The 26,470-nt window shown below is 45.0% G+C and overlaps 1 protein-coding gene across 2 annotated transcripts; it reads right to left on the bottom strand.

Moving 5' to 3' along the window:
• Nucleotides 1–343: 343 nt before the first annotated feature.
• STARD7 (StAR related lipid transfer domain containing 7) lies at nt 344–21,410 on the bottom strand. 2 transcript variants are annotated; one of them, XM_060117635.1, is made up of 8 exons: nt 20,640–21,410; nt 11,203–11,411; nt 10,831–10,880; nt 9,484–9,594; nt 9,321–9,403; nt 8,789–8,888; nt 3,024–3,108; nt 344–2,219 (listed from the first exon to the last, which is right to left on the bottom strand). In XM_060117635.1, exons 1-8 carry the CDS (start codon nt 20,963–20,965, stop codon nt 2,035–2,037), a joined length of 1,149 nt encoding a protein of 382 aa, XP_059973618.1. In that variant the 5' UTR covers nt 20,966–21,410; the 3' UTR covers nt 344–2,034. The 2 variants fall into 2 exon arrangements, with proteins under 2 accessions (XP_059973618.1, XP_059973619.1); XM_060117636.1 differs by lacking the exon at nt 3,024–3,108 and having other exon boundaries at nt 2,090–2,219.
• Nucleotides 21,411–26,470: the final 5,060 nt, after the last annotated feature.

The following is a 26,470-nucleotide window of genomic DNA, read 5'->3' as shown; positions in this document are numbered from 1 at the left end:
GGCCTGAGTCCCCTCCTCTCCTCACTCCCTCCCTCCCAGCAAAGCTCTAACTCTGTTTCCTCCAAGTCAATCCTTCTTTTAAAGCAAAGGGTGTGGGTTACTAGTAGATCAAGACAAAGAAGCGCAAACAGGTGGTTTGTTTTCAGTTGCCAAACTGGTCACCTGGAAAGGGCTTACAGTCTAGACAAGGTGGTGAGTGCTGTGTCAGTTACCACCAAGAAAGACCAAGCCCTGCCGCTTCCAAGTGCCAACTCTATGAGCAGAAACACACTTCAACTTTATGATCAGGAAGAAATAATAAGCCCAGTATGCAAGATTTCCCCACCAACATCTGTCCAAAGACACACTCTTTCATACCAATCTTTATGTATTTATTCACACATTTGATAAAAATGTCACAGGAGTGAAATCATTACAATGACATAAGTAACTATATAGACCAACCCCAAGTGCAGAGTCACATTGCCAAAAAGCATATGGGCAACGCCCAGCCCCTTATCACATGTGCACTCACACCACTCGCCCACGCCACCCACGTCCCAACAATCACAGGCGCTAACGTCCAACATAACCGAGGGACTCTTCCTGGTCTGTCAGGTCCTGGGGATGAGGAGAGACACAATCAACGAAAAGAAGCTGGGACTGCCTGATGCATCTCCCTGCTCTGCCGACGCAGAGAACAGAAGAGTTGGAACACCGGGGCAGGCATTTCCTTGGCACAGTACTTAGGCAACAGAAAGGTCGAGGGGCTTAAAGTTCGTCTCAGGTTTAGCTCCCCTTTCAACAACGCAAAAGGGTAGCGAGTGAAGTGGGGAGCAATCTGGTCATTCAAATTCTAAGAAATAAGCGGACGGAAGAGGATTTGAAAGCTGTTCCCGATTCTCCAGTCAGACTGATCCCATCTGGTTGTGACTTTATCTGAACAGCGTAGTTTGCTCTTATTTTAGCTTGGAAGAGGAGGAAAAGCTTTTCAGAGGGACAAGAGGGTCACACAAACCACATCCCCCCTTATATTAGCACTTGGGACAAGGTTCCATCTATCTGTTCACACAGCTTGTCTACAGCTCTGAGCACTCCAAGGGAGGCACCCAATCCCCACTCCTCTGCCTTTAGCCTTCCAGGATGGGCAAGTGCTCAGCATCCAGTCAAACCTGAAGTGTGAAAAGTAACGCCTCAATCAAAATGGTGTTTTCTATACAGACTATGGAAAAATCCTATTCAACTCCCCAATTCCCACTGTTTAACACAAAGCTAAAAAAAAAAACAGAGCTAAAGTGTAATGTTTCGAGCATCGCCACTGACCCCGTCGAAAACACTGATGATACAGAGAGCCACCGTCTCCCAGTGTTCTTGGTAAACGGCCTGCGGGAGGAGGCAACGACCCAGATGAATACAGCACACGAATACAGAAGAACTGGTCAACTCAAAGGCAACTGCTCTGGGTAGAGGGAGTCAATGGGGTGTGAATGGGAGGCCAAAAGTGATATTTCTTGGTACAAACTTTATGTCCCTAAAGACAGGAGAAGGTGAGGACAAGGCACTTACACTGCCAAGCAACAGTTCACACCCACTCAACACCAGGACTGTGAGCAAGAGCACTCCCCACTATCCTTCACTGAAGACGCAACCGTCCAGGTGGGCCAGCTGGACCTTCAGAACCGAAGGAAACCCAGAGTACTGCAGAACCGAGGCTGAGAATGGAATGTGGGCAGAGGAAACCACGCAGAGGAAGTAAAAGATGTTGTCCCCTCTGGCCTGACGTGAGAGGCTTGTTCCAGATTAGCTCAGCGAAACACCAAATTTCCAAATGCTTGGCCTGAGAATATGACGATGCCCCCTCGGATGCCTCCTTCTTCTGTTTTAATAAAGAGCAGTAGGGCTCTGAACAACACCGGACACCAGTATTGAGTTATCTTGCACTGGTGGTTACAGCAGACACCTTCAAATACACGTCCTGTTTGTTCTGCAACAGAGTGAGTGATAAGACAGGAGCCGGGGCTAGAAGCAGCCTGTCCCTGCTTATCTGAAAGTCCTTCAGGCGTACTCAATCCGGGCAGGGCCACAGCTACCCTCGCTCTTCCGCTCAGAAGATGGGGCGGTGGCCTTGGATTCACTACCCACTTCCAGAGGCTTAGACGAGATATAGTCCTTTACTTTGATCTCCATGTTCTTGGCTTTCAGAGTGGCCATGTGCAGCTTCTCCAGGAAATCCGGCATGCCTGTTGGGAGAGAGGGAAATCTGGGTAGACTGACACACAAACCAACAGTAGGCTCAAAATTAGAAGGGCCTATCTCTTTCCTGGTACGGAGCCAATGCCTCCTTATAGAGATCATAGATGGACTGACAGACAACCAAGACTTTTAGGGAGTGAAAACAACCCATGACCTCTGAGATCCTTTGAAAAGGGGTACTGATCAGGCCACATAAATCCCCAAAGGCTCTTATGTGATCAAAATATCATTTATCAGCGGCACAGCGTAAATATCTGCCAATTTTGTTTCGAGAAATGTCAAACGGAAACACCCAATCTCCTCTCCATTCTCCCCCTGAGGTGTAAGAAGCCGCCTACAGAGAACCAGAAGAAAGAAAATCACGTGAGGCTGCTTTTAAGGCAAGAGATTGGAAGGGAAAGATGCAGTCACAGCAGTGATGTGTAGCCTCCGTTAAGGAAGAAGGGTGATGGCCCCTTTCTCCAGGTGACTGTCCTATAACCACATTTTCTATGCCAGATTTATGGCTTTCAACACTAAGAAGAAAAATTTTAAATGCATTAATGTACACAGTCCATATTAAGCAAATGTTCTTCAGCTTGCCTCTGGGCCTAAGTTCCTTTTTGGGTCTCCAGAATTCTTAGCCCTCCAAACCGCAGCTGGAGGCTTTACTACCTTCAAGGTAGTATTCAACAATGAACTCAGAAGGGCTCCAGTGAGACAAGTACTAATCTCCTTGAAGCCACCAAGAAGCTAGAGAAAAACAAAATGTTCAGCCCAGGTCCAGGCCCTGTACACAAGCGCCCACTCACCACTGGAAACCATCCAACTAACGCAGTAGCGAGGAAACACTGTCTGGGGATTGTCACTGTACGTCAGCAAGTAGTCAAAGCCATTCTGGAAAAGAAAAGCAGCAAAGATGAAGGTACCTGAACTATCCCCACAGCCTCCGTATCCAGTACCACCGAGTAACCAAGATCTGACTCTGAGGCGGAGAGTGGCAGTTTTTCACTGTGAGCAGAAAAGAGTGAACACTGAAGACCTGAGAGGTTACCATCTCACGAGGTTGGCCCCAGCTGGTGTCTGGGAACTTGGCTCCAGTCAACAGTTAAGTGCTAAGGGTGGCTCCCTGTGTCTCCTCTGTGCAAACAATGCACTTCATACTGAGCACCTGCTTTCCTCCTGGGGGTCTGGGATTTTAGGACACGCTAGGCAGAGGGCGTTCATGTGACCAGCCCCCAGTACAAATCTTGGGCGCTGAGTCTCTACTGGGCTTCCCTGGGCAGAAACATCGCGCGCATGTTGCAGCTGGGAGAGGATGTGCTCCGTGGGCCCTCCCGGGAGGGAGAGCGTGAGGAGACTGCAGTGGGCTCCTCCAGACCCCGCCTGGGTCTTCCCCTTTTGATCCAGCTGTGCATCTTTCCATCACTGTAATGAATCTCAGCCATGAGTAAAACTATAAGCTGAGTCCTGTGCATCCTTTTACTCGATCTTCGAATGGGGGTGTGGTCCTGAGGACCCCAACACTTACCCCCAATGTTTAAATACCTTAATCTTTACCAAAATGATATGAACTCTACTACTATTACTGCTAACAGCAAACATGTATACAGCACTTAACCGCACGTCAGGATACAGCACTTAACCACGTGTCAGGAACTGCTTCAACCGCTCACAACGATCTTATAATATAGGCACCAATATCCCCCATTTTACAGATGAGGAAACTGAGCACAAAGAGGTTAAGGGGCTTTGCCCAAGGTCACCCACATACTCAACGAGAGCCAACATGAACCCAGAATTCTGACCACAGGGCCCACGCACCCATTCTCTCTGGCTCAACCTCTCACTGGTACAGTGAAGGACAGGGATTTAAGAGATTTACAGGTGTCCCGATCCCAGGAGAGGTCTGAACCAATTATGCTCCACCCAAAGGGGTAAGAGATCATCCACTGCTGCTTATACAGGAGGTCAGAACTGAAAACAGGGGTTACCTACAGGAAGAAGGAAGGAACTGGGTAGATGCCACAGGGATATAAGCAAATCACTCCATTTCTTATTTTACATATTTGACTTTGAAAACACAATTTTTTTTATTATTTAATAAAACAAAATTATATTTAAAAAGCAGTTATCTAAACATCAAAAGTAGACAACAAGGAACCTAACTATGAACTGAGTTGACAGGAAAAACCACGAAGAGAGGACCTATTTCAAGTGACCTTAAAACTCAACATTTTGGGGACTTCCCTGGTGGTCCAGTGGTAGAGAATCTGCCTTACAATGCAGGAGACGCAGGTTTGATCCCTGGTCAGGGAACTAAGATCCCACATGCCACAGGGCAACTAAGCCCGCGCACCACAACTAGGGAGCTAGTGCGCCTCAAACTAGAGAGCCTGCATGCTGCAAAGGACAGAGCCCACATGCTCTGGACCCCGCATGCCACAACTAGAGAAGAGAAAAACCTGCACGCCATAACAAAAGATCCCGCGTGCCGCAACTAAGGCCCGATGAAGCCAAAAATAAATAAATCTTAAAAAAAAAAAAAAAGCCTCAACATTTTGTACAGTGCATACATATCCTAAAGATAAAAAGACATATACCCTACAGTACTAAATTTTGAGTTAAAAGTAGTTGTGTGCACTTAGGATGTATCTTTAAAACAAACAAACAAAATTTATTACTTAGTGCTACCTTCTGAAAAGGCCTAAAAACAATGAGTAGGCCCAGAGCCGTGAGAACTCCTAGAAGCCAACCTGTGGTATTAAAATGACATTTCCTTAAAGGGAACCAGGGCTCCCAGAAGAAATGCTCATTTCCAGGTTTACATCTAAAACTATACAAGGTGAACCTGGAACATCTTATAACACCAGAAACCAGGCGAGTCCTGAGGTCAAGTCAAAAGGACTCCAGTCAGTAAGAAGAGGCTCCTAATGACCAAAAATGGGACAATTTGAACACCAATAAGAATAACTGGGAACAGACTAAAACCAACAAGTTTGTTTAAATTTGTGAGTTTCTAATGGCATTTCTTAAAAAAAAACAAAAACACTTTACCTTTGAAGGATTGCTAGCTGAAAGAACCAACTCATTATTTTAAAAACTAGTAAATGAAGGAAACAAATCAAGCATTTCTCTTACTTCCCTTTCCTCTGTGAACTATGGGAAACCAAACAGTTAATGAGGAAATTTTCCCTTAAAGTATGTCACCTAATAAATGGAAATAAATGAAGAAAAAATGGAGGATTTACACAATTAAAATTTTGTTAACCTCTAATGAAATAGTGGATCTGAGCAATAATCATTAATCACTTCCAAATTCACAAAGAAAGGGACAATCAGACATTATTTCCTTCTAATAAAGTGGTCTTGCCCCAAACAACCTGTATCTGTTCAAGCCTCTAGATCTTAGTACCCATATACAGGAAACACAGGGGACAAAGAAACATGTTAAATGACACTATGGACCCTACAGGAATATAACCAGCAAGATCCAGGACAGAGAACCTGCTTCTTCAATAAATACAATTGCAAGGGGAAAAAAGGAGGGAGGGACTTCCCTGGTGGTCCAGTGGTTAAGACTTCACCTTCCAATTCAGGGGGCCCAGCTTCGATCCCTGATCGGGAAACTAGATCCCGCATGCATGCCGCAACTAAAGATCCCGCATGCTGCAACAAAGGTCCCGCGTGCCGCAACTAAGACCCAGCGCAGCCAAAATAAATTAAAAAAAAAAAAAAAGAGGAGGAAGAACTCAAGAGATAGATACAAAGCTACAGACAGTATGAACCCATTTCAATGTCTGGATCTTATCTGAATCCTGATTCAAATAAACCAACTACAAAAAAATACATGGACGATCAGGAAAATTTGAACACTACAGATATTTGATATTAGGGAATATGATATTGTTTTCAAAAATCTCTTTTCCTTTTGAGATAAATACTGAAATTTCTATAGAAGAATTCTTCTTTGGTTCTTCTATAGCAAATTAGAATCTGCTTCGAAATAATCAGGGGAGTGGGAAAGGGAACAGAAAGAGTACAGATAACAAGTCTGGCCATGAGTTTGGTCATTGTCAGAGCTGGGGATGAATACAAAAGGTTCATTCATTATACCCTCTACTTCTTTATCTTTTGTCTACATCTCAAATTTTCCATAAAAACTGGGGAGTTCCCTGTTGCCTAGGAGTTAGGATTCCGGGCTTTCACGGTCATGGCCCGGGTTCAATCCCTGGTCAGTCTGGGTCAAACCCAAACTCAGCTGCCTGGTTTTCAAGTACCCTCTGCACAGGTCAAGGTAATTACCGCTCCTCCCTCAACTCTGCCCTCCTTTCCAGCAGTGAGTCAGTCTCTCAACATCCACGGCTCATTCCTATCTTTGTCTTTGGTTGAATTGTGTCTTCTACCTCCAGGGTCCTTCCTGTTTTCCTCTATCCACAGTCTGCCGTTTTATAAGAACCAACTCAAGTCTCACCTTTCTCTTAAGAGCTTGCCACGATATGCTAAAAGACTCACACAGATAATTCATACTGTTGCCCCACCCCAGCTGAAAGAAGTTATTTTCTGGGTGCAACACACTCTGCTAGGTGCCAGACTCTGCCTTAGCTGTTTCATGGTCAGGGTTTCTAAAGGCAGTAATGCTGGGACTCAAGTCACTTTTTTTTCAAATAGGAAATACACAGACAAGGTTCCAATTTCAAAAGCAACGTCAAGGAAAAGAGTGAGGCACAATTCTAATTCCCAGCGTCCCCAGCCAGGCTCCCCTTCCTAGAAGCAGCTAGCTATCGATAGCAGCCTTCTTGTCCAGCTTCTAAAGCAAGGACTTTAAAACATTTTTTAACTGTATTTACAACACACTGTAAATACTCCTTTTTACACTGTAACCAAGTTATCTCTCACTCTCTCTCTCACACACACACACCTGTACATACTTATGTAATCAAACAAAAGTTTCATGAAATATGCTTACACTCAGTTTCTATTCCATTTATTCCTTTTCTCTTTAAGCACTAAATTAATTTTGTGTTCCACTAGTGGGGAGCAATGCGTGGTTTGAAAAATACTGCTCTAGGGCTTCCCTGGTGGCGCGGTGGTTAAGAATCTGCCTGCCAATGCAGGGGACACGGGTTTGAGGCCTGGTCCGGGAAGATCCCACATGCCGCGGAGCAACTAAGCCCGTGCATCACAACTACTGAGACCGTATGCCACAACTACTGAAGCCCGCGCTCTAGAGCCTGTGCTCCACAACAAGAGAAGCCACCGCAATGAGAAGCCTGCACACCACAACGAAGAGTAGCCCCCGCTCGTTGCAACTAGAGAAAGCTCGCATGTAGCAACGAAGAGCCCATGCAGCCAAAAATAAATACATATTTTTTTAAAAAAAGAAAATAGAAAAATACTGCTCTCAAAATGGTCCCGAAGTCAACACACATCTCCTAGTAAAACAAGAGCAAAGCATCACACTGACTGAGGCGAACCAACATTTGTGTCAGTCTTAAAGTCCTACTATGGGTGGTATAGACAAAACAACCTGCTGGAAACAACAAAACCATGGTCAGAGAAAAGTCGTACAGCTCTAAAACAAACAAAAGTGATGGGTAGAAACAAAGCCATTATAAAGTAAATAGAACCAAAAGCAGCAACCACTGTAATCAGTATGTACACTCAACAGAGATTTGGCCCAAAACATCAAAGTAAAACACCGCACCAAGTGGAAGAAAATATTCTTCTCAAAGAAAGGTCAGCAAATTTTAAAGAAGGCAGGACTTCTCTGGTGGCGCAGTGGCTAAGAATCCACCTGCCAGTGCAGGGGACATGGGTTCGAGCCCTGGTCCAGGAAGATCCCACATGCCGTGGAGCAACTAAGCCCGTGAGCCACAACTACTGAGCCTGCGCTCTAGAGCCCGTGAGCCACAACTGCTGAAGCCCGTGTGCCACAACTACTGAAGCCCGTGCGCCTAGAGCCCACGCACCGCAACGAAGAGTAGCCCTCGCTCGCAGTAACTAGAGAAAGCCTGCACGCAGCAACGAAGACCCAATGCAGCCTAAATAAATAAAATAAATAGAATAAAGTAAAAATTTTTTTAAAAGAAGGCAGAGAGCATTAGTCTAACTCTCTCATTTTACCGACAAGGAAAGAGGGGCCCAGAAAGGTGGTTAAGTGTTCTGCTCACTGTGGGGAAACTTTGATGGAAACGGTGCTCACTCTGGTTCCTCAAGAATGCTGCTAAGGACCGGCCGATGAGTCAGGGGCCATCGTCTTCTGCTAACTGTCCCTCAGGTAACGGGAGCCATGGGTCATCACTACGTTGTCTCAGGAGGTCTCCCAGGTACACCACTCTACAGCGGGGGTCCCGAAGTGGGGTTCCCAGGCCAGCGGCAGCAGCCTCACCTGGGAACTTCTCAAAACATGCAAATTCTCAGGCCGCAGCCCAGCACTGTTTTAATAAGCTCCAGTGGAGTCTGATGCAAGTCACGTGTGAGAACCACGGCACCCTCCCCAGTTCAGATCAAAGGCATTCCTTGAGAAAATTCATAAGCCACTAACACATCACCTCTCGGATGATGTAGAACTCACCTCATCAAATGACTTGTGGGGACGGATAACCATTTGGGATTCATATGATGTGACCCTTACAAATTCCGGACACTCTGGCACACTAGGGTGCTCCACGGCCCTGGGAGGGAGAGAAGTGAGGGAAACTCTAAGTCATGTCTACATACAGAATAGCATGGGAGCTAAAGTTAAGAGGAAAATCTAAAAGGCAGCCTCTAATTTTTTAAATACATCAGAGAAGTCACAAAGATGAATGAGTAGTATAAACTAGGTACTAAAAACAGTGAGTTAAGTTGGTGATTCCTGGCTCACTAGGCTTTGTATTGAGGAAGAGAGCATTTCTTTTTTTAATCATCAACATGAAGGAACTAAAGGATTAGTTTAATGAAAAGCTTGTATCCCTTCACTCCTCTGAGACAGTCACCAGTCCCAGCCACTCACATTCTAGCTGGGATGCATAGGGCCCGGGCTTGACTCATAAAGCAAACTCCCACCACACATGTATGAATGGAAGGACGAGCTAAAGGGACCCAGCAGGAGCCACCACACATACCGTGACACCAACACCATCACGTTGTTTTCCTCATCCACACTATACCGCCGAACATAAACATAATCCCGTGAGTACATTGGATACTAAAGAAAAGGAGGGGCAGGATTAGTGCTCTCCCTCACACGGACATGATAAAAGTAAAAACAGAGGTGAAAATACTCACAGGAAAATGCGTTACCCAGTGAAGAACCTCAGAACCACTGACCACATCCCTCTCGATCACTTCCAGCTTGATCACCAGGGCGTCCCACTTCTTTCTATACTCTGTATCCAGCTGCGGAAACAGAACAGACCATAAAGACCCAAGAGATCCAAAACAAAGCTGCTTCGAAGACTCCTCCAGATGCTTGGGCCTCTGACCCAAGAATCTTCTTCTGAAACAGTGACCCGACCTAAAAGGTAGTGCCAAAGTGTCAAAGACACGGCTGTGTTTACTACAGACGAGTCTTTTAAAATCCCTTCCTGTAGGCCAATCCCATTACCTTGAAAATGAATCTTAACAAGAAAAAGACAAGTGTAAGAAAAAAATATTGTAATAGACATGTCTGGGGAAAATACAGTAGTCAGTGATATAAATGTGTATGGGTGAAACAATTCTAAAAAGTTTTAAACAGAAAGTCCAAAAGTATGAGCAGACACCTCACAGAATTACAAGTTGCATGTTTTTAAAAATGTGTAGCATCATGAGTAACTATGGAATTTCAAAGTAAGACATATATCATACATATCCAAACCAACAAAAACTCAATACAGATTGACAAAATTCAGTGCTTAGGGGAAAGCGTGCACTTGTGTATTAGTAGTGTGTGTGTTATAACCATCAAACTCAAAGTCCAGTAAAACATGAAAACTCCAGGAAGGAAAAAAAAATTTTTCTGTAGAATTCTGGGTGATCCCACCTCCCCTTTCATACATTTCCCCACAAGGAGGAACAGTCTTTAAACACATACTCTTCATCTTTATCAAATAAACACCTTCACTGTAGATAAGTTCCAGATTGCTAAATCCTGACTGCATCTGTACTGAAGGAGAAAATGCCATAGAGGACATCGCTGGGCCAGTTGGTAAAACTGGAATACAAAGATTCTGTAAGTGCTGCATCAGTTAAACTTATACTGACTTGGATAATGGTACCAGGGCTAGCTAGGAGAATATGTCTCATTTTAGGAAATATACACTGAAGCATTTTGGAATAAAGGGTATGTAACTTACCCTTAAATTAAGAAAAAAAAATTATAAAGCCGTATAAAATATATTCAAGCATTCAAATCCATTCCTCTAGTTGATCTTCCCAACAGCCCTGTAAAGGGTAGAACTGGCCTCATCCCCACTGGACAAATTATAAATCAAAGGTTTACCCAGAGGTCATTTGATGTGAAATGAGGGGTACAGAAATAGATAGATGGATAGAAGCTAATGTCTTCTGAGTCAGAGAAATTACTCATGTGGACGATGGCAAGTGGACTTCTAGGCTTAGTGGCTCCAAATCTGGGAAGAAAAATGTACTCACCTGAACATTGAAGAACTGCCGAGGTGTCACATCTGTGTAGGTTCCAAAAACTAGAATGACAGGAAAGGATAAGGGATGTGTGCCACACTCTCGTCACTTAACTGCATTTCAGTTGTCGAGTACTGACTGACAGATCTTAAAGGCAGATTCAGAAACTAGAAGTCATATTGGGGCGGCAACGTAAGACAAAAGCAACCTACAGCAAAGTGTAGCAAAGACTGTGGAGACTCTTGTCATCTGGGAGAGGAAAAACAACAAACAGGGCAATTTTCCCAAGAAACCACCAGAACAGAAGAGTTCAGAGAGCATAGGAACACAGTGCTGTGCACCCGCCCGCATGAACACCCTTGCCAGCAGCCCAGCTGGGCTCACCTCTGTACTGGTAAAGGGGGGTGCCTGTAATGGGGCGCCGCCACAGCTTGAAGTGTTTCTTATCCATCACCATTTCCCACGGTTGCTCTTTGCCTCCTGAATCTTCATCCCTTTCTGTTTGGGATTTTGGCTCTGGAGGATGGTGGTCAACTCCAGAGCTCCGAAACGTGCTTGACATTTCCTCCAACCGTTTCATCTCATCAATGGATCTGGAGAGAAAAACAACAGGCATGGTGCCATGGTTGGAGTCTGCCCCGTGAAATGCAATGGCCACACAAAGACTTGTACAGAACGGTGTGGCTTTAAAACAGTATAAAGGGTAGGGAATAAAAATATGAGTTCCTGAGATTGAATCCCAGTCCAATATTCATCAACGAGAATACTAAACAACTTAACCAATCCCTATTTCTTAATCTGTAAAATGGGGATAATAGTACCTCCGTCAAAGGTTGATTATAAAAATTAAATAAATTTACCTGTAAAGCGCTTAACACCAGGCATATAATTAGCCCTCAAATGTTAACTATTATAATTTATATGACTATGAAATGTCATTTGATACCTTTCATCCGTTTTTTATTGGGTTGTCTTCCTATCACATTATAAGAGTATTTATGTATTTTTCCTCCTCTCTTTTAAAGAGATAACTCACATAAGAACCATCCTTTTACTGTATACAAATCAGTGCTTTTTAGTACAGCCCCAAGGGTGTACCACCATCACCACTAATTCCAGAACACTGTCATCATCTCCAAAAGAAACCTACACTCATCAGCAGTGAACTCCTCACAGCCTCTGATAACTACTAATCTACTTTCTGTCTCTATGAGCTTGCCTATCCGGAAATTTCATATAAGTGGAATCTTACAAAATATGGTCTCTTGGATCTGGCTTTTTTCACTTAGCATATTTACAGGGTTCATTCACGCTGTACTTTATTCCCTTTTATGACTGAATAGTGTTCCACTGTATGGATGTATCACATTTTGTCTATCCATTCATCAGGTGATGGACATTTAGGTGGTTTCTACTTTATGGCTATTATGAATAACACTGCTATTAATATTTGCATACAACTTTTGTACAGACGTAAGCTTTCAGTTTTCTTGGGTAGATTCCTAGGAGTGGACTTGCTGAGTCACGGAAACTCTGTTTAACTTTTTAAGGAAGTGCCAAATTATTTTCCAAAGCAGCTGTTCCATTTCTATATTCACACCAACAATGTATGAGGGTTCCAACTGCTTCACATCGTTGCCAACACTTGTTATTGTCCTATCTTTTTGATTCCAGCAATCCTAGTGGGTGTGAAGTGGTATCTCATTGTGTTCTTCCATTTGTATTCCCTTAATAATGACTACTGACATTGAGCATATTTTTATGTGCTTATGGGCCATCTGTGTATCTTCTTTGGAGAAAGATCTACTGAAATCTTTGTTTTAAATTGGGTTGTCTTTTTACTGTCAAATTTTAAGAGTTCTTTATACATTCTGAATACTAGTCTCTTAACAAATACACAATTTATAAATATTTTCTCTGAGTCTGTGGGTCATCCTTCCACTTTCTTGATAGTAACCTTTGATGCACAGAAGTTTTCAATTTTTTTTCTGGCCGCGCCGCGCAGCATGTGGGATCTTAGTTTCCCGACCAGGGATCGAACCTGCCTCCCCTGCACTGGAAGCACGGAGTCTTAACTACTGGACCACCAGGGAAGTCCCCGTAAGTTTTCAATTTTGATGAAGTTAATCTATTTTTTCTTTGAATGTTCAATTTTTTGGTGTTATATCTAAGAAACCAGTGCCTAATCCAGTATCATAAGAACTTATGCCTATGCTTTCTTTTAAGAGTTTTAGGTTACATTTAGGTCTTTGGTCCATTTTAACTTTGTGTATGGTTTGAGGTAGGGGTGTAAATTCAATATTTTGCATGTGCACCTCCAGTTGTCCCAGCACCATTTGTTGAAGACTATTCTTTCCCCCATTGAATTGTCTTGACACTTTTGTTGAAAATCAAATTGACCATAAAGCTAAGAGTTTATTTCTAAACTCTAAATTTTATTCCTACAATTTATACATCTATCCTTATGCCAGTACCATTATCATCTTAATTACTGTAGCTTTGTAGTGAGTTCTAAAATTGGAAAGGGTGAGTCCTTCAACTCTGTCCTTCTTTTTCAAGATTGTTTTGACTATTCTGGGTCTTTCATTTCCATATAAGTATCCTAAGGAATCCACAGGAACTTACTGGAGCTAATAAAGGAGTTCAGCAAGTTTGCAGGATATAAGATCAATTTACAAAAATCGTATTTCTATACAGTAGCAATGAACAATCTGAAAATAAAATTGAGAAAACAATTCTATTTACCATAGCATCAAAAAGAATAAAATAATAAGGAATAAATTTAACAAAAAAAGTGAAAGACACACTAAAAACTACCAAAAGATCATTGAAAGAAATTTTAAGACATAAATGGAAAGATATACTGTGTTCATGGGTTGAAGGTCTTGATACTGTTGAGATGGCAAAACTACCCAAAGTGATCTATAAATTCAACATAATTTCTATCAAAATCATAGGCTATTTTGTGGAAACTGACCAGCTGATCCCTAGGTAAACAACAAGGGCCTTTTGTATAGCACCAGGAACTATACTCAATATCTTGTAATAACCTGTAATGGGAAAGAATCTGAAAAAGAATAACACACTACTGTATATAAAACAGGTAAACTACAAGGACCTATGGTATATAATCCTTTTTATGTGTTGCTGAATTCAGTTTGCTAGTATTTTGTTCAGAACAGCATAAAGCTTTGAAACATTCAAAACAATACTATATGTCAAACTATGTGTCATTATATATCATTTAGGGATGTATACATATGTATAAAGACATAGATGGTAATGAAATATAATAAATTGGGATAATCTGGGGGACAGAGGATATTTCCATTGGAAAAGGGTCCAGAGGAGGCTTTAATTGTATTTACAATATTTTAGTTCTTAAATATAACTGTATTTGTAACATTCATGTTTTTCTTTAAACCTTTTTATATATCTGAAACATTAAAAAAAATTTTTTTTTAAACATGGTTTGTTTTCCCCTTAACCTTTTTTTTTTTTTGGCTGCATTGGGTCTTTGTTGCTGCGCGCGGGCTTTCTCTAGTTGCGGCGAGTGGGGGCTACTCTCTGTTGCGGTGCGCGGGCTTCTCATTGCGGTGGCTTCTCTTGTTGCGGAGCACGGGCTCTAGGTGCGCGGGCTTCAGTAGTTGTGGAAAGCAGGCTCAGTAGTTGTGGCTCGCGGGCTCTAGAGCACAGGCTCAGTAGTTGTGGCGCACGGGCTTAGTTGCTCTGCAGCATGTGGGATCTTCCCGAACCAGGACTCAAACCCGTGTCCCCTGCACTGGCAGGTGGATTCTTAACCACTGCCACCAGGGAAGTCCCTCCCCTTAACCTTTAAATAGCAGTTAGGAAAGCAAGATTGCTGGCTGACTATGTCACTTCTGCAATTCAAGACTGAAGATACCACCTACTGATACATTCTGTCTGAAAGGCCCTTTCATGCCTTTTTAACCTTCAAAAACCCCACAAGGGTCAAGGTTAACTCCCAGGCAGTTAACCATATACATTTACTTTTATTCCTCTACAGAAACATATCACACAATATTATAATTAATCTATCTTTATATCTGTCGCCCTTACTAAACTATGAATTCCCTAAAGGCCCAGAATCAGTCTTTTTCATATTTTTATGTCCAGCTCCTAGCAAGTACCTGGTAAACATTACATGCTCAACAAATGTTCACAGTATAAACTGAGTAAATAAATATGGAAGTAGGCCTTAATAATTCAAATTCTTATTAAAAGATTACATTAACACATTGCTTCAAAAGCCAAAAATTGAAAGTTATACTGGTAACCCAAGATTAAAAGTTTAGAGCAATCCAAAGCAATGGTGAGTGTAGAGATCTGTGTTCTAGTCCTGGCTCTGCCAACTAGCGGTGTGATCTTACGCAAGTCATTTTACCTGCAAAGCCTCCCTTGTTCCACCTGTAAAGTGAGGACATTATTTCTTGAAGGTTTCTATTAGCTCTAAAATTCCAATTCTCTGAATTTTAAACTTTGGAATTAAATGAAAATATTTATATACAGGGACATTTGCTGTTTTCACTGCCTGGAATCTTTTCCTATTTGAAGAGAATCCCCAAATAGGTGAGATGCAGCCCCCATCTCAACCCCTAGCAGTTAGCACATGACTCCTAATTTAAGTGAGGTTAATCAGAGACTTCTGGCAGAGGCTTTGAATCTTGAGGAAATAATACAAGGCACAGGACCTTTCAGATTTTCTCAGTGATCTTGAGGCACTTGAGAATCCAGCAGTGCAACAGATCTAAGGGAAACAATACCAGCAACACTGCCCAAAGAGCATTCCTGTACCAGTAGCAGGCCTCGGCTGTTCTCTTGGCCAACCTGTACTCTGGACTTCTTGTCAACGCTCTGAATGACCTAACACCTTTTTGGCTTAAGTTAACCAATATCAGTTTCTTTGTTTTCAACCAATAATGCTAGCCAGTACAATTTATACTGATGTTCTGATGAAAAATGTTTAACCATTTTTTTTTAAGTTTCAATTTGAATTAACGTTGCAGAACAGGATTGACAGCTACCATTGCAAAAACCATACAGAAATAGGGAAGGAAATTTAGAGTAGGCAATAAGATCTTGCAGAGGAGAAAGTCAAGTCAAGTCACAGCTTTGCTCCGAGAACAACAATGCAGGCATCACATGGAACCAATCATGGCACTTTTGAGGACTAATAAAGCACCCTTCAATAAAAATTAAGCTGGACTTTTGAATGTCCTTATCACATAATGAAGAGGGGCAGGAACGTCGTACGTCTTATGAAAAACACATCAGAGGCTCATAAAATTATAGAGTAATATGGTTTTAAGAAAATTAAACTATATGACTACAGGCAGTATTTTTAACGGCCTTCTAAGACTCAAGGTGGTACAGAGCTTCTGACCCACTGTTTAATCAGCCTCTCCTATAGGATTAAAGGTCACTAGGTGGCCTTGATTAAACATGAGACTAAGTCCCTAGGGAGGACAGCAATCTATTGTGAAGGTATGACATTCATTCTTTGAATAGCACAACATGAATGCTAGAGTAAGACTGCATCATGGAAATGTCAATGATCGTTATGTCCCAGGTTCGAGAATCTTGGAAGGGTCTCAACTTCTAACTGTTGGCATGACAGACATCATTAGCACACAGGTGCACAACCACTATCATATATGTAGAGGAAGGAGAAACCTCTCACCGTGTTATCTCCTTAGCCTGCTGTGCCAAACCTTATTTGGAAGGGATGGGTGTCTAAACCTTGGTATCTAAGAGACTTAAGTAATAAGAAGGGAGAAAGAAGGACAAAAAAGATTATTCCCAAGATAGTAACAGAACCAGCAGATTAGTAAGAGGATCAAAGAAAGAAAGTCAATGCTTTCCTTTCTTCAAAACTAAAATCATTTCAACATTTGAGAAAGACTGGATTGAGAGCCATGGAAATTGAGGGCATAAAACCGTGAAAACAGAAATGTAAGTATAATCATATTTGGTTCATCTATAGGGGGTCCTGCCCTAAGTGGAGAGCTTGATATAAGGCTCCTAAAATGACTCAAATGAAGCCATTCCTGTAATTGGTAATTTCAGTAAGACGCTGCCTTGTTGCAATGATCCCCTCTCAAATTCCCAATTATTATCAAAGTTAGAGACCTTTAAGTACAAGGTCTTACAAGGACATACCTAAAAGACATCAATTAGTTCATTGCAATTCTGAGTGTAGTTCTGATTATCTAAGAAGGTGTAACAGTAAAAACATCCTTAAGGGCTTCCCTGGTGGCACAGTGGTTGAGAGTCCGCCTGCCGATGCAGGGGACGTGGGTTCAAGCCCTGGTCAACTGTAACTTTTTTAAAAAGAGGAGGGAGATTAATGGAACATTTTTCCCTAGGCATTCATGTTTGTTAACTTCCTTCTCCTTCTTGTTCCTGTAATTTTTCTTAATGTTCCAAAGCAATAAAAACTTACTACTGGGACTTCTCTGGTGGCACAGTGGTTAAGAATGTGTCTGCCAATGCAGGGGACACAGGTTCGAGCCCTGGTCCGGGAAGATCCCACATGCTGCGGAGCAACTAAGCCCGTGCGCCACAACTACTGAGCTCACGTGCCACAACTACTGAACCCCACGTGCCTAGAGCCCGTGCTCCACAATAAGAGAAGCCACTGCAATGAGAAGGCTGCGCACCGCAAGGAAGAGTAGCCCCCGCTCGCCACAACTAGAAAGCCGATGCGCAGCAACGAAGACCAAATGCAGCCAAAAATAAATAAATTGTTTATTTATTTTAAAAAACTTACTAGTGTATTTTTCCATAAGATTTGACCTGAGCTCACAGAATGCCAGCTAGCACCAAAAATAATGATTAAAAGTTATTTTGTCTGATCATTTCATTAAAGCCTATCAGGTAATAACACTAAGCATTAAAAGACCTGATTTCTACACCTGACCTATCAGTGAGTCAGTCACTTTGTACAAGTTACTTCTTTTCTCTAATTTTCTTGCTGATTCTCGATTAATGAGTTCCTATTTGTTAAGATGTTCTTAAGCACGAGAGAATAGAAAGCAAGGGTTTTTATTGTCCTTCTGAACAGAAACTCTACTACCGTAAGAAAAAACACACACCACTTTAAGGCACATATTCAAAGAGACATCCTCACACCCCATCACTGTTTGACCAAGACAGCAATATCTGAATTAGTCTGTACCAGGACAAGTTGGTACAGAAACAGCACAGAAGAGCCAAAGGCTGTGATTTAGGGGCCATGGGACAATCATGCTCTTCTTCCGTTAACAATGAAAGAAATGCACATGTTCCGAAGCACGCTCAACTGTGCTCCGTTATGGAAGCTACGCAAAATCATCTCACTAGAACAAACAAAATCTAAGATCCTCTAAGCTAGCTATGACAACCTCAGCGGCCTTTAAAGCAAACAGAATACTTAAACACCAAGCCAAAAAAAGTTAACCTTTACCCAGAATATCTTATTCAATAAAACACTGGGAACTCCCTGGCGGTCCAGTGGTTAGGACTCCATGCTTTCACTGCCGAGGGCATGGGTTCGATCCCTGGTCAGGAAACTGAGATCCAGCAAGCTGCGCACGGTGCGCACCCCCCCAAAATAAATTAATTAATTAAAAATAAAATATAAACATGACAAGCTATGACAACAGACCTATGAAGTCACTGTACAAGCAAGATACAGCTGACAGCATATTATTTGCCTCCCTATCAATATAACATTTTAAAAAATCCTCAGAATGGACTTGGCCACATTTTAAGTATATGACTGAATTCAAGCATGAACTGGACATGCGGTGTTAAATGAGGGCCTTTACTGCAACAACTCTGGAGAGGGTCAAAAAGGGCACCTTAAGTGTTCTTACTGGCCCTCCTCTAAGCTCCTGAAATTCCCAAATGGGTTATCGCAGCTTACCTCTTTAGGAATTGGATTAGAACCAAGTGCTTCAACTGTCTGATTTCTTTCCGCCACAGTGGGTAATGACTACGGACTCAAGTGTTTACCACATCTATCTCCTATTGTTCTTTCCCCTCTAGCTCCTGCAAACGGGAGACCTGCTAAACAGAGGCTCTAGGACATATGGTCGATAAAAATACATGGAGAAAGACAAAGAACGACACCTATCACCTAGGCCCCAACGCTATTCAACTCCCACCCCCAAAACATCTTCCCTCTCTTTGGCACCCAGGGGCCCTTTCCTGGTCTTTCTCCTCTTCCCCAAACAGATCCAACTGGGAATATTCCCGTCAAACTTCACCACTGTGGAACATGGGTATTTCATCATCAAAAACAGAATGAAAAGTCAAACAGTTAATTGGTAATTTCTCAAATTAGAAGTTTCCTTCCCATACGTTTTTTTATTTCTCACACCTGAGAACACCATTAGAACAAATGGACAAGTAGCAAGAGAACACTAACAGAAACTAGGCAAACTACCTATCATGCTTTGATATCTTAACTTTTTTGTGAATAACGTTTGTGGTTATGATTTTAAATTGCATTTGTAAAATAGTCATCTTTCCTGCTAGGAAAAGTATTACCAGCTCTTAAGATACACTTGCGGGGCTTCCCTGGTGGCGCAGTGGTTGAGAGTCCGCCTGCCGATGCAGGGGACGCGGGTTCGTGCCCCGGTCCGGGAGGATCCCACATGCCGCGGAGCGGCTGGGCCCGTGGGCCATGGCTGCTGGGCCTGCACGTCCGGAGCCTGTGCTCCGCAACGGGAGAAGCCACAACAGTGAGAGGCCCGCGTACCGCAAAGGAAAAAAAAAAAAAAAGATACACTTGCATTTACCCACAACGCACAATGTTACACTAACAGCTGCCTGGCATCTGGGTGCTACACTTCCATACAGGTCATAGTGGTAACTTTACTGAAAAACTCCCATTTTTAACCTAACCAAAAATGTGGAATAACAGAAGAAATAGCTAGAACAAATAGACTTGTGTGGAATTTATCTGGTGTAGGGGACTATCCTAGGCTCTTGCAATCAGTTTCAGAGTTTAGGAAGCAGAGTACGTGTGTGGAGAGAGAACACAATTTAAGAATATCTGTTAAAAAGAAAATACAGCGACAATGTAAAGCAAGACCTAAATCAAGGTTTCCCCATGATATTACGTGAAAACTGTAGGGGCTCAGTTTAGAACCACAGGTTAACAAATTCAATCAATGGTACTGCACTTTTTTCACACAGAGGTTTTTGATGATGACAGCGTGATTTCAGAGCCTAAATAAACAGTACTTACAGAGCTCTAGTGGAAGTAGCAAAAAACTGACCTAATTCTTCCAGGTTAAAATGTCTGGGCTACTGGTTTGTCCCAGGAGGGCAAAATCGCTTCCAGCCTCCTAATTCCGCCATGAGTCACAATGACAAGAGCTCTCTTGGCATTTCTCACGAAGTCCCATTTGGAATGAAGTGATTTTGTAAATTGCACAAGTATACCCTCAGGTCAAGTTTAAAACCTGTCTGGAACTTGCACCTTTCTGGATATGTTAAAGATTACGTGAACAATGGCCTACTTCAATACCCATTTTCCACAATGCTATTCCTTTAGTGGCATGCGCCCCAAAGTCTCCCTCCTCCACTAACCTACACTTGCATTTATTTCTAACTCGACAAATCAAGTTAACACAGAGGCAATGAAGAAACGTACTTTGCTACGATAGGATCAAGCTACTTGCATCGTCACTTCCAGTGCCACCGGGTCAACGGGAGACACCGCCAAGGCAGGCCCCAGGGTTCAACGTTCCCACCTCCCCACCCCACCGCCCCACCCCAGGGAACAGGCGCGACCTCGCCGCCGAGCCCACCTCTGCAACTCCTCCTCCTGGATCCTCTCCTCGTCCCACGCGAACACGCCGGCGAGCGCCGCCATCAAGGCAGAGGCATGGCCTGGGCGTCCGCGCAGCCGGCGCCAGAGGCGACCAAGGAGGATGCGGCGCGAGCTCTCCGAGTAGAGGCGGCCGTAGAGCTGCGCGATCTGCTGCGCCCGCCGCACGCGCAGGCCCGTCACGAAGCGGCACTGATTGGCCAGCAGGGCGAGCAGGCCCCCGCCCCGCGCCCCCGCGCGCCCGGTCGCCGCCGCGCCCACCAGCAGCCAGGCAGCCAGGCCGACCGGCGGCCTCCGGGGGAACATGCTGCCCGCGCGCCCCGCCGGGCCCAGGTGCTCTCTGCACCTGCCGCGTGCCCGGAGGCGAGCGAGGCCTCGCTCAAGGGGTGAAAGGAACGAGCCCGGGAGGGCGCAGGCGACCTCCTGCCGAGTCCCCCTAGTTGGCCGGCCCCGAAGTCGTCTGATGCTCTAACAGGTCCTTCATCTCTCGGCAGCAACCGCTGAGGAAGTCTCCTTTAGGGGAGAGAGTCGGACATGGCACCGGCCGCGGGGGGCGAGCCCGCGCCCGCTGCAGGAGGTGCTCCGCGGTTCCGGCCGGACAGCCCTGTCGGGCCCCTGCCTCCTCGGCGTCCTCAGGCCGGCGCCAGGGGCCTTGGTGCTGAGCGCTCGGGAAGCGGCGAGGCTGGCGGCGAGGTCCCCAGCGTTCCGCGTCCGCCACATGCGCTGCCAGTTTGCAACCTATTCCGGTCTCTGCCGCCCGGCCCTGATTGGGCGCGGCCCGGACTCCCGGTGCTGATTGGCGGTGCCAAGTGCCCGTCACCGCGCCTTCGCGCGGCGCGCCGGGACCTCTAGCCAGCAAGATAGGTGGCGCGGCGGCCAGAGCTAGTCAAGGGCGCCTGGGAGGTTGGCCGGCGGACCCAGCCGACGCCGCCATCTTCCGGCCCCCCGACCCCGCCCTGTGAGGGGGCACGGCCAGGTGCCTGTTAGACCTCTGCGCGGTGCTCGCTCAGTTGTTCTGAGAGGCCTGCGACCGTCGTCTGGTTCACTGATTTGAGACTAGGGTGGGACGGGGTCTCGGCACTGCGTCTGCGGGACGCTGGGAGTGTCCAGTTTGGGGAGTCGGAGGCGGGACGGTGTAGACGCCTTTGGTGAGTGGAGACCCTGCCGAGGCCTGGCGGCCGCTGCCCTCAAAACCTTCCTCGGCCTCCCCACTGGCTCTCCCGCAAAAGCCCAGCGCGCCGAAACCACCTCCGAGGCTCGGAGCCTGAGCACTCGTCCTGTCTCTGTGAAGCCTCGACGCGAGAGTGGGTCGGTGTGGCATCCTTAGAGCCCAGGACACTTTCCAGAGAGCTATGTGGGCAGGTGACCCGTCGCAGTCTGGAAATGCGGTAGCCCTTTGGTTAAAGGGACAGCAGAATGGAGTTGCTTGGGGCAGATTCCCCTGGTTGTGTAGTAGCTGTCCTTCTCTCTTTGACCCAAAGGTGGCAGCTTGAGAAGGTAAACAGGTTTCCTGAAACCTACTTTGCACCACCCATGAACAACCTAGCTAAATGATCTTGAAGGGCGTTCACTTACTATTCTGTGCCCAACCTCATTAAAATGAAATGCCTGGAGGTCCACTAGGAAGACCTTTCACGAAATTGTTTCCTTAATTTTTTTAAACTTACATTAAGTGCCTTATTGACAGACAAACAAAATACTGTAAAAGGAAGTCTTCACGTGAGAGCCTGTGCTCATTCCACGGCAGTGCATTTAGAAACTTTACTCTTAATGTACCTGTTTGAGCAATTTTATATGTTCTGAATAAAAGATGTTTCCAAAAAAATGCTTTACTGGGAACTGAAATTTAGATCTCTGCAGACTGTCTGATTTTACTCTGGGATTGGTATTGATGTTTATTTTCCCTTGAAATAAGGAGAAATGTATATCACAGAAAATAGTATTTGATGCTTTTCTCAGTGATGGTAGGATGGCCGGAACGGGGTGTGAGGGTGTATGGTCAGGCCACTCAAGATGGCTGTTCTTTTGCTCTCTGTACATCCCCTGCCCAGCCAGTGCTTGCTTCACCTACACCCTACTGACCTGATTGACCTTCCCACTTACTTGCCCCAGGCCCCAGCTAATGATAGCTTTTCAGAAGGATGGTAAGGGGCGTGCCCCTCTGCTGGTTTCCCTGGTAACTAATGAGCCAACCTGATGTCATTTCCCCTATAACTGGAAATCTCCCCTTCCCCTTGGGAGCAAAGACTACCACCATGTCCTGCCCATATGCGCCGCACGTGGTGGGGTGTCGCTCCAGGACCTTGCTTCAGATGTGTAAGTTCCCCCCATCCATTAAACCATTGATGTCTCCTGCTGACTCCAGGCTCTTTCTTCGGTCTTGAAGCTTGGCAAGCACAGGCCTTGTAGGCCTGCGGGGTGCAGCCCAACACAGGGGAAAGGTTGAACTTTCCTACAGTCCTGCTTCCTTTGATTTAAAGGAACTTAGCACTTCTGCTTGTTCCTTTGTTTTGTTTTCTGTTTTTGTTTTGTTCTGTTTACCAAAATGAATTCTCAGGTACTCCAGCTGAGCCCCTCTAATTCCGCCATTTTTCCGCATCTCCCTTGCTTCTTTCCCCTCAGTACATAAACACAGTCAAGTTCATCCTCAGAAAAGCTTTGGGAAAAAAAGAGACCTTAACTCTTCCTCTTTCCAGTTAACACCCCCTATCCTTCCTTTTACAGCTATGATTTTGTTTTTCAAAAGATGACATAAACATGCTTGCTGTCTCCATTTCTGTACCTACCTATAAATTCCGCTTTAGAATTTTCAAAATCCATTTCTTCTACACCATTCTCTCTACCACTTGGTTGTTAACACCCTAACAGTACACTCTAGCCTAACTTCTCTTCCAATCCATTATCAACAAACTGTTTTGTTTGTGTAACCCCAGAACAATGTTGAAAAACTTTATTCTCTTTGTATATTTTTGAGTTGATCCAAAATTCTTCATCATGAGCTTGTCTTATATAAGTTGGGTTCTGCCTATTAGACCCACCAAAACATAAAGTTGAGTAGGCCCAACAATAATCTGTAGTAAGAAGTGGTACATACGGAATTGGGATGAGCAGGGCCAGGGGCACAGTAAGCCACACAAGCAGATGGCCTAGACATCCATGCCACCTAGCATTTATGCACTGATGCCTCTCCCTCAGCTCACACCTATGGCTGCATAGGAGATTGGGTCCCTTTATGACCAACTGACAAAGGAGGAAAAAAAGCAAAGCTTGATTTGCTCATAGGTCAAAGTGGTGTGTGGGTGCAAGCTGAAAATGAACTGCGGCTGCACTAGAGCCCCACCCTAGGGTGATCTTGAAAGACAATGGCAAGGGAAATTCTCCCAATGAATAAATCCTCTCACACTTTGTGTGAACAGAAATGTAGGCAAGGTTGGAATATATATGGACTCAGGGCACTAGCAGATGGCTTGACTGGTTGCTCAGGAGCCTGGGAGGAGAAAGAAGATCAAGGACACGGAGGTCTGGGATAGAGGTATGGTGGATGGATTTTGTGTTTGGGCAAGAAGTGTGCAGATGCCCACCAGAGAGCACCTACTGTGAAAGAGGTACTAAACAACCAAGTAGGAAAATGACTCACCAATTGATATCAGCCAGATGCTATGAGCCACCTCAGTACTAGCAATGAATGGAGTAGCCACGGTGGCAGGGATGAGAACAACACATGGACCCAAGAGCATGGGCTCCCCTTCACAAAGGGCGATGTAGCTACTGCCACTGCTGAATGTCCAGTCTGCCAGCAATGAAACCAATGCTGAGCCCCCAAAATGGCAGTATTCCTCATAGACAACGGCCAGCCACTTGATGACAAGTTGACTACATTGGATACCTTCCATCCTGGAAATGGCAGCAATTTATTTTGATTGGAGTTGCTGCGTTCCGGGTATGGTTTGCCTTTTTTGCCCGCTGGGCCTCAGCCAGCACCACTATCTTGAGTGTTTACTGAATGTCTGACACATTGACACACGGTCCCACATAACATCGAATCAGACCAAAGGGCCCATTGCACAGCAAAGGAGGTGTGACAGTGGCACATGACCATGGAATCCACTGGCCCTACCACATTCTGTACCATCTAAAGGACGCCAGCCTGAACAGAGAGAAGGAGTAGCCTATGAAGGCACAGCTGAGGTGCCAGCACAGAGATGCTACCAACTAAGGATGGGCATCATCTTCCAGAACACAGTTTATACTCTATCAACAATCAAGAGACTTCCCTGACAGTCCAGGGTTTAAGACTTCACCTTCCAATGCAGTGGGTGCGGGTTTGACCCCTGGTTGGGGAGCTGAGATCCCACATGCCTCATGGCCAAAAAAAAAAAAAAAAAAAAAAAAATCCAAAACATAAAACAGAAGCAATATTGTAACAAATTCAATGAAGATTTTAAAAACGGTCCACGTCAAAAAAATCAGTATGGTGCTATGTCCCAATAGGAAGAATAAACAGGTCCAGGAACCAAGGGGTGGAAGTAGGAGTGGCTCCATTTACCATTAATCCCAGTGATCCCATTGGGGTATTTATGTCACCACAACTCTGAGCTTTGAGGGGTTTGAGGTCCTGGTTCCCAAAGAGGAAATATTTCCATCCGGAGATGCAGCGAAAGTCCCATTGACCTCATTCACAGCTGCCACCAGGCAGTCTGAGCCGAGGGGCCAGCAGGCAGGCAGGAGTCACCATCCTGGCAGCAACAACTGACCCTGATCCTCAGGAAGAGCCAGGCTGCAGTTTCACAATGGGAGCAAAAAGGAAGACGTCTGGCCAGCAGACGATCCAGCTGGGTGTCTCTTTGTTACACCCTTGCTCACTTTTGATGGTAAATAGACGAGTGCAGCAGCCATGACCTAAAAGGGGCGTGGTGACCAGGGGCTCTGCAGAGGTGCTTCCTGCGGGTGAGAAGAATCGAAAAGGATAGTAGAGGGGGGAGGTGATGAGTATCAGTTGGGGCCTCAAGACCAGCTGCTGTGGTGGAGGCTATGGTTCGTCCCATTAGCCATCAGTTTCCTCCAGAATAAGCAGAGCTGCTCCCAGAACTTATACAAAGAAGTGGATCTGAGTGGCATAAGGGAGTAGCAGACACCAGGATCTGCAACCCAGGTGGACCTTCATGACAGAAGGGCTTCTGCCTCTCGCTTCTGGGAGGATTGCTGGAAGACAGCCCTCAGTTATCAGCCCTCTTCAGGAACTGAGCTTCCTCACCCAAAGTCACAGCCTCCTCTCTGGGGACAGCATGCATCCAATGACTGGCTGAAGCTGTGGTGTAAAGGCCTGGTCCCCTCACCCCAACTCAGGACAAGTCAAAAGGCCGTCCCAGTTTCAGAACTCTCTGTGGGGTCGGCTGAGGCCTTTGTCAAGACTACTTGGCACCTCACCTTCTCCACCTGACCAAGCCTGCTTCCTTCCCTTCCTCCATAGGTGTGGAACCTGAGAGCACCCCCAATACCACACGCTCATCTCCATGGCCAAGTCTGCTGCCCAGGGAACCCAGCCTGAATCAGGCTCTGTCATCGAGCTCAATAGAGTATGCCTGCCCACAGAGCTGGTCCTGGGAGTTAGGTCACAGGCCCGCTCTCTGCCTGGAAAGTGCTAGGGGCACTGCACACTCCCACCTCCAGCTGTCCTTCTCTGGTGCCCCTTAGCACATGCCCTCACCCTCTGTTCTGCCCTTCCTTAGGGGCTGCAGATTCCAGGTCCTGAACTGGACATCCTCTCTCCCAGTTTCGGGATCTGGCAGAGAGATAACGAAGCACCTCTTT

This window comes from Mesoplodon densirostris, chromosome 14, assembly GCF_025265405.1.
Source record: "Mesoplodon densirostris isolate mMesDen1 chromosome 14, mMesDen1 primary haplotype, whole genome shotgun sequence".
NCBI lineage: Eukaryota > Metazoa > Chordata > Mammalia > Artiodactyla > Ziphiidae > Mesoplodon > Mesoplodon densirostris.
This window is presented reverse-complemented; position numbering and strand designations above follow the sequence as displayed.

What these genes read in the sequence shown, in the direction of transcription:
- STARD7 (XM_060117635.1), bottom strand. Translation starts at nt 20,965, where the DNA reads ATGTTCCCCCGGAGGCCGCCGGTCGGCCTGGCTGCCTGGCTGCTGGTG. An exon ending in CCCCCTTTACCAGTACAGAG is followed by an intron (nt 10,881 to 11,202) that starts GTGAGCCCAGCT and finishes CTGTCATTCTAG; the next exon opens with TTTTTGGAACCTACACAGAT. An exon ending in GTGATGGTGTTGGTGTCACG is followed by an intron (nt 8,889 to 9,320) that starts GTATGTGTGGTG and finishes TCTCCCTCCCAG; the next exon opens with GGCCGTGGAGCACCCTAGTG.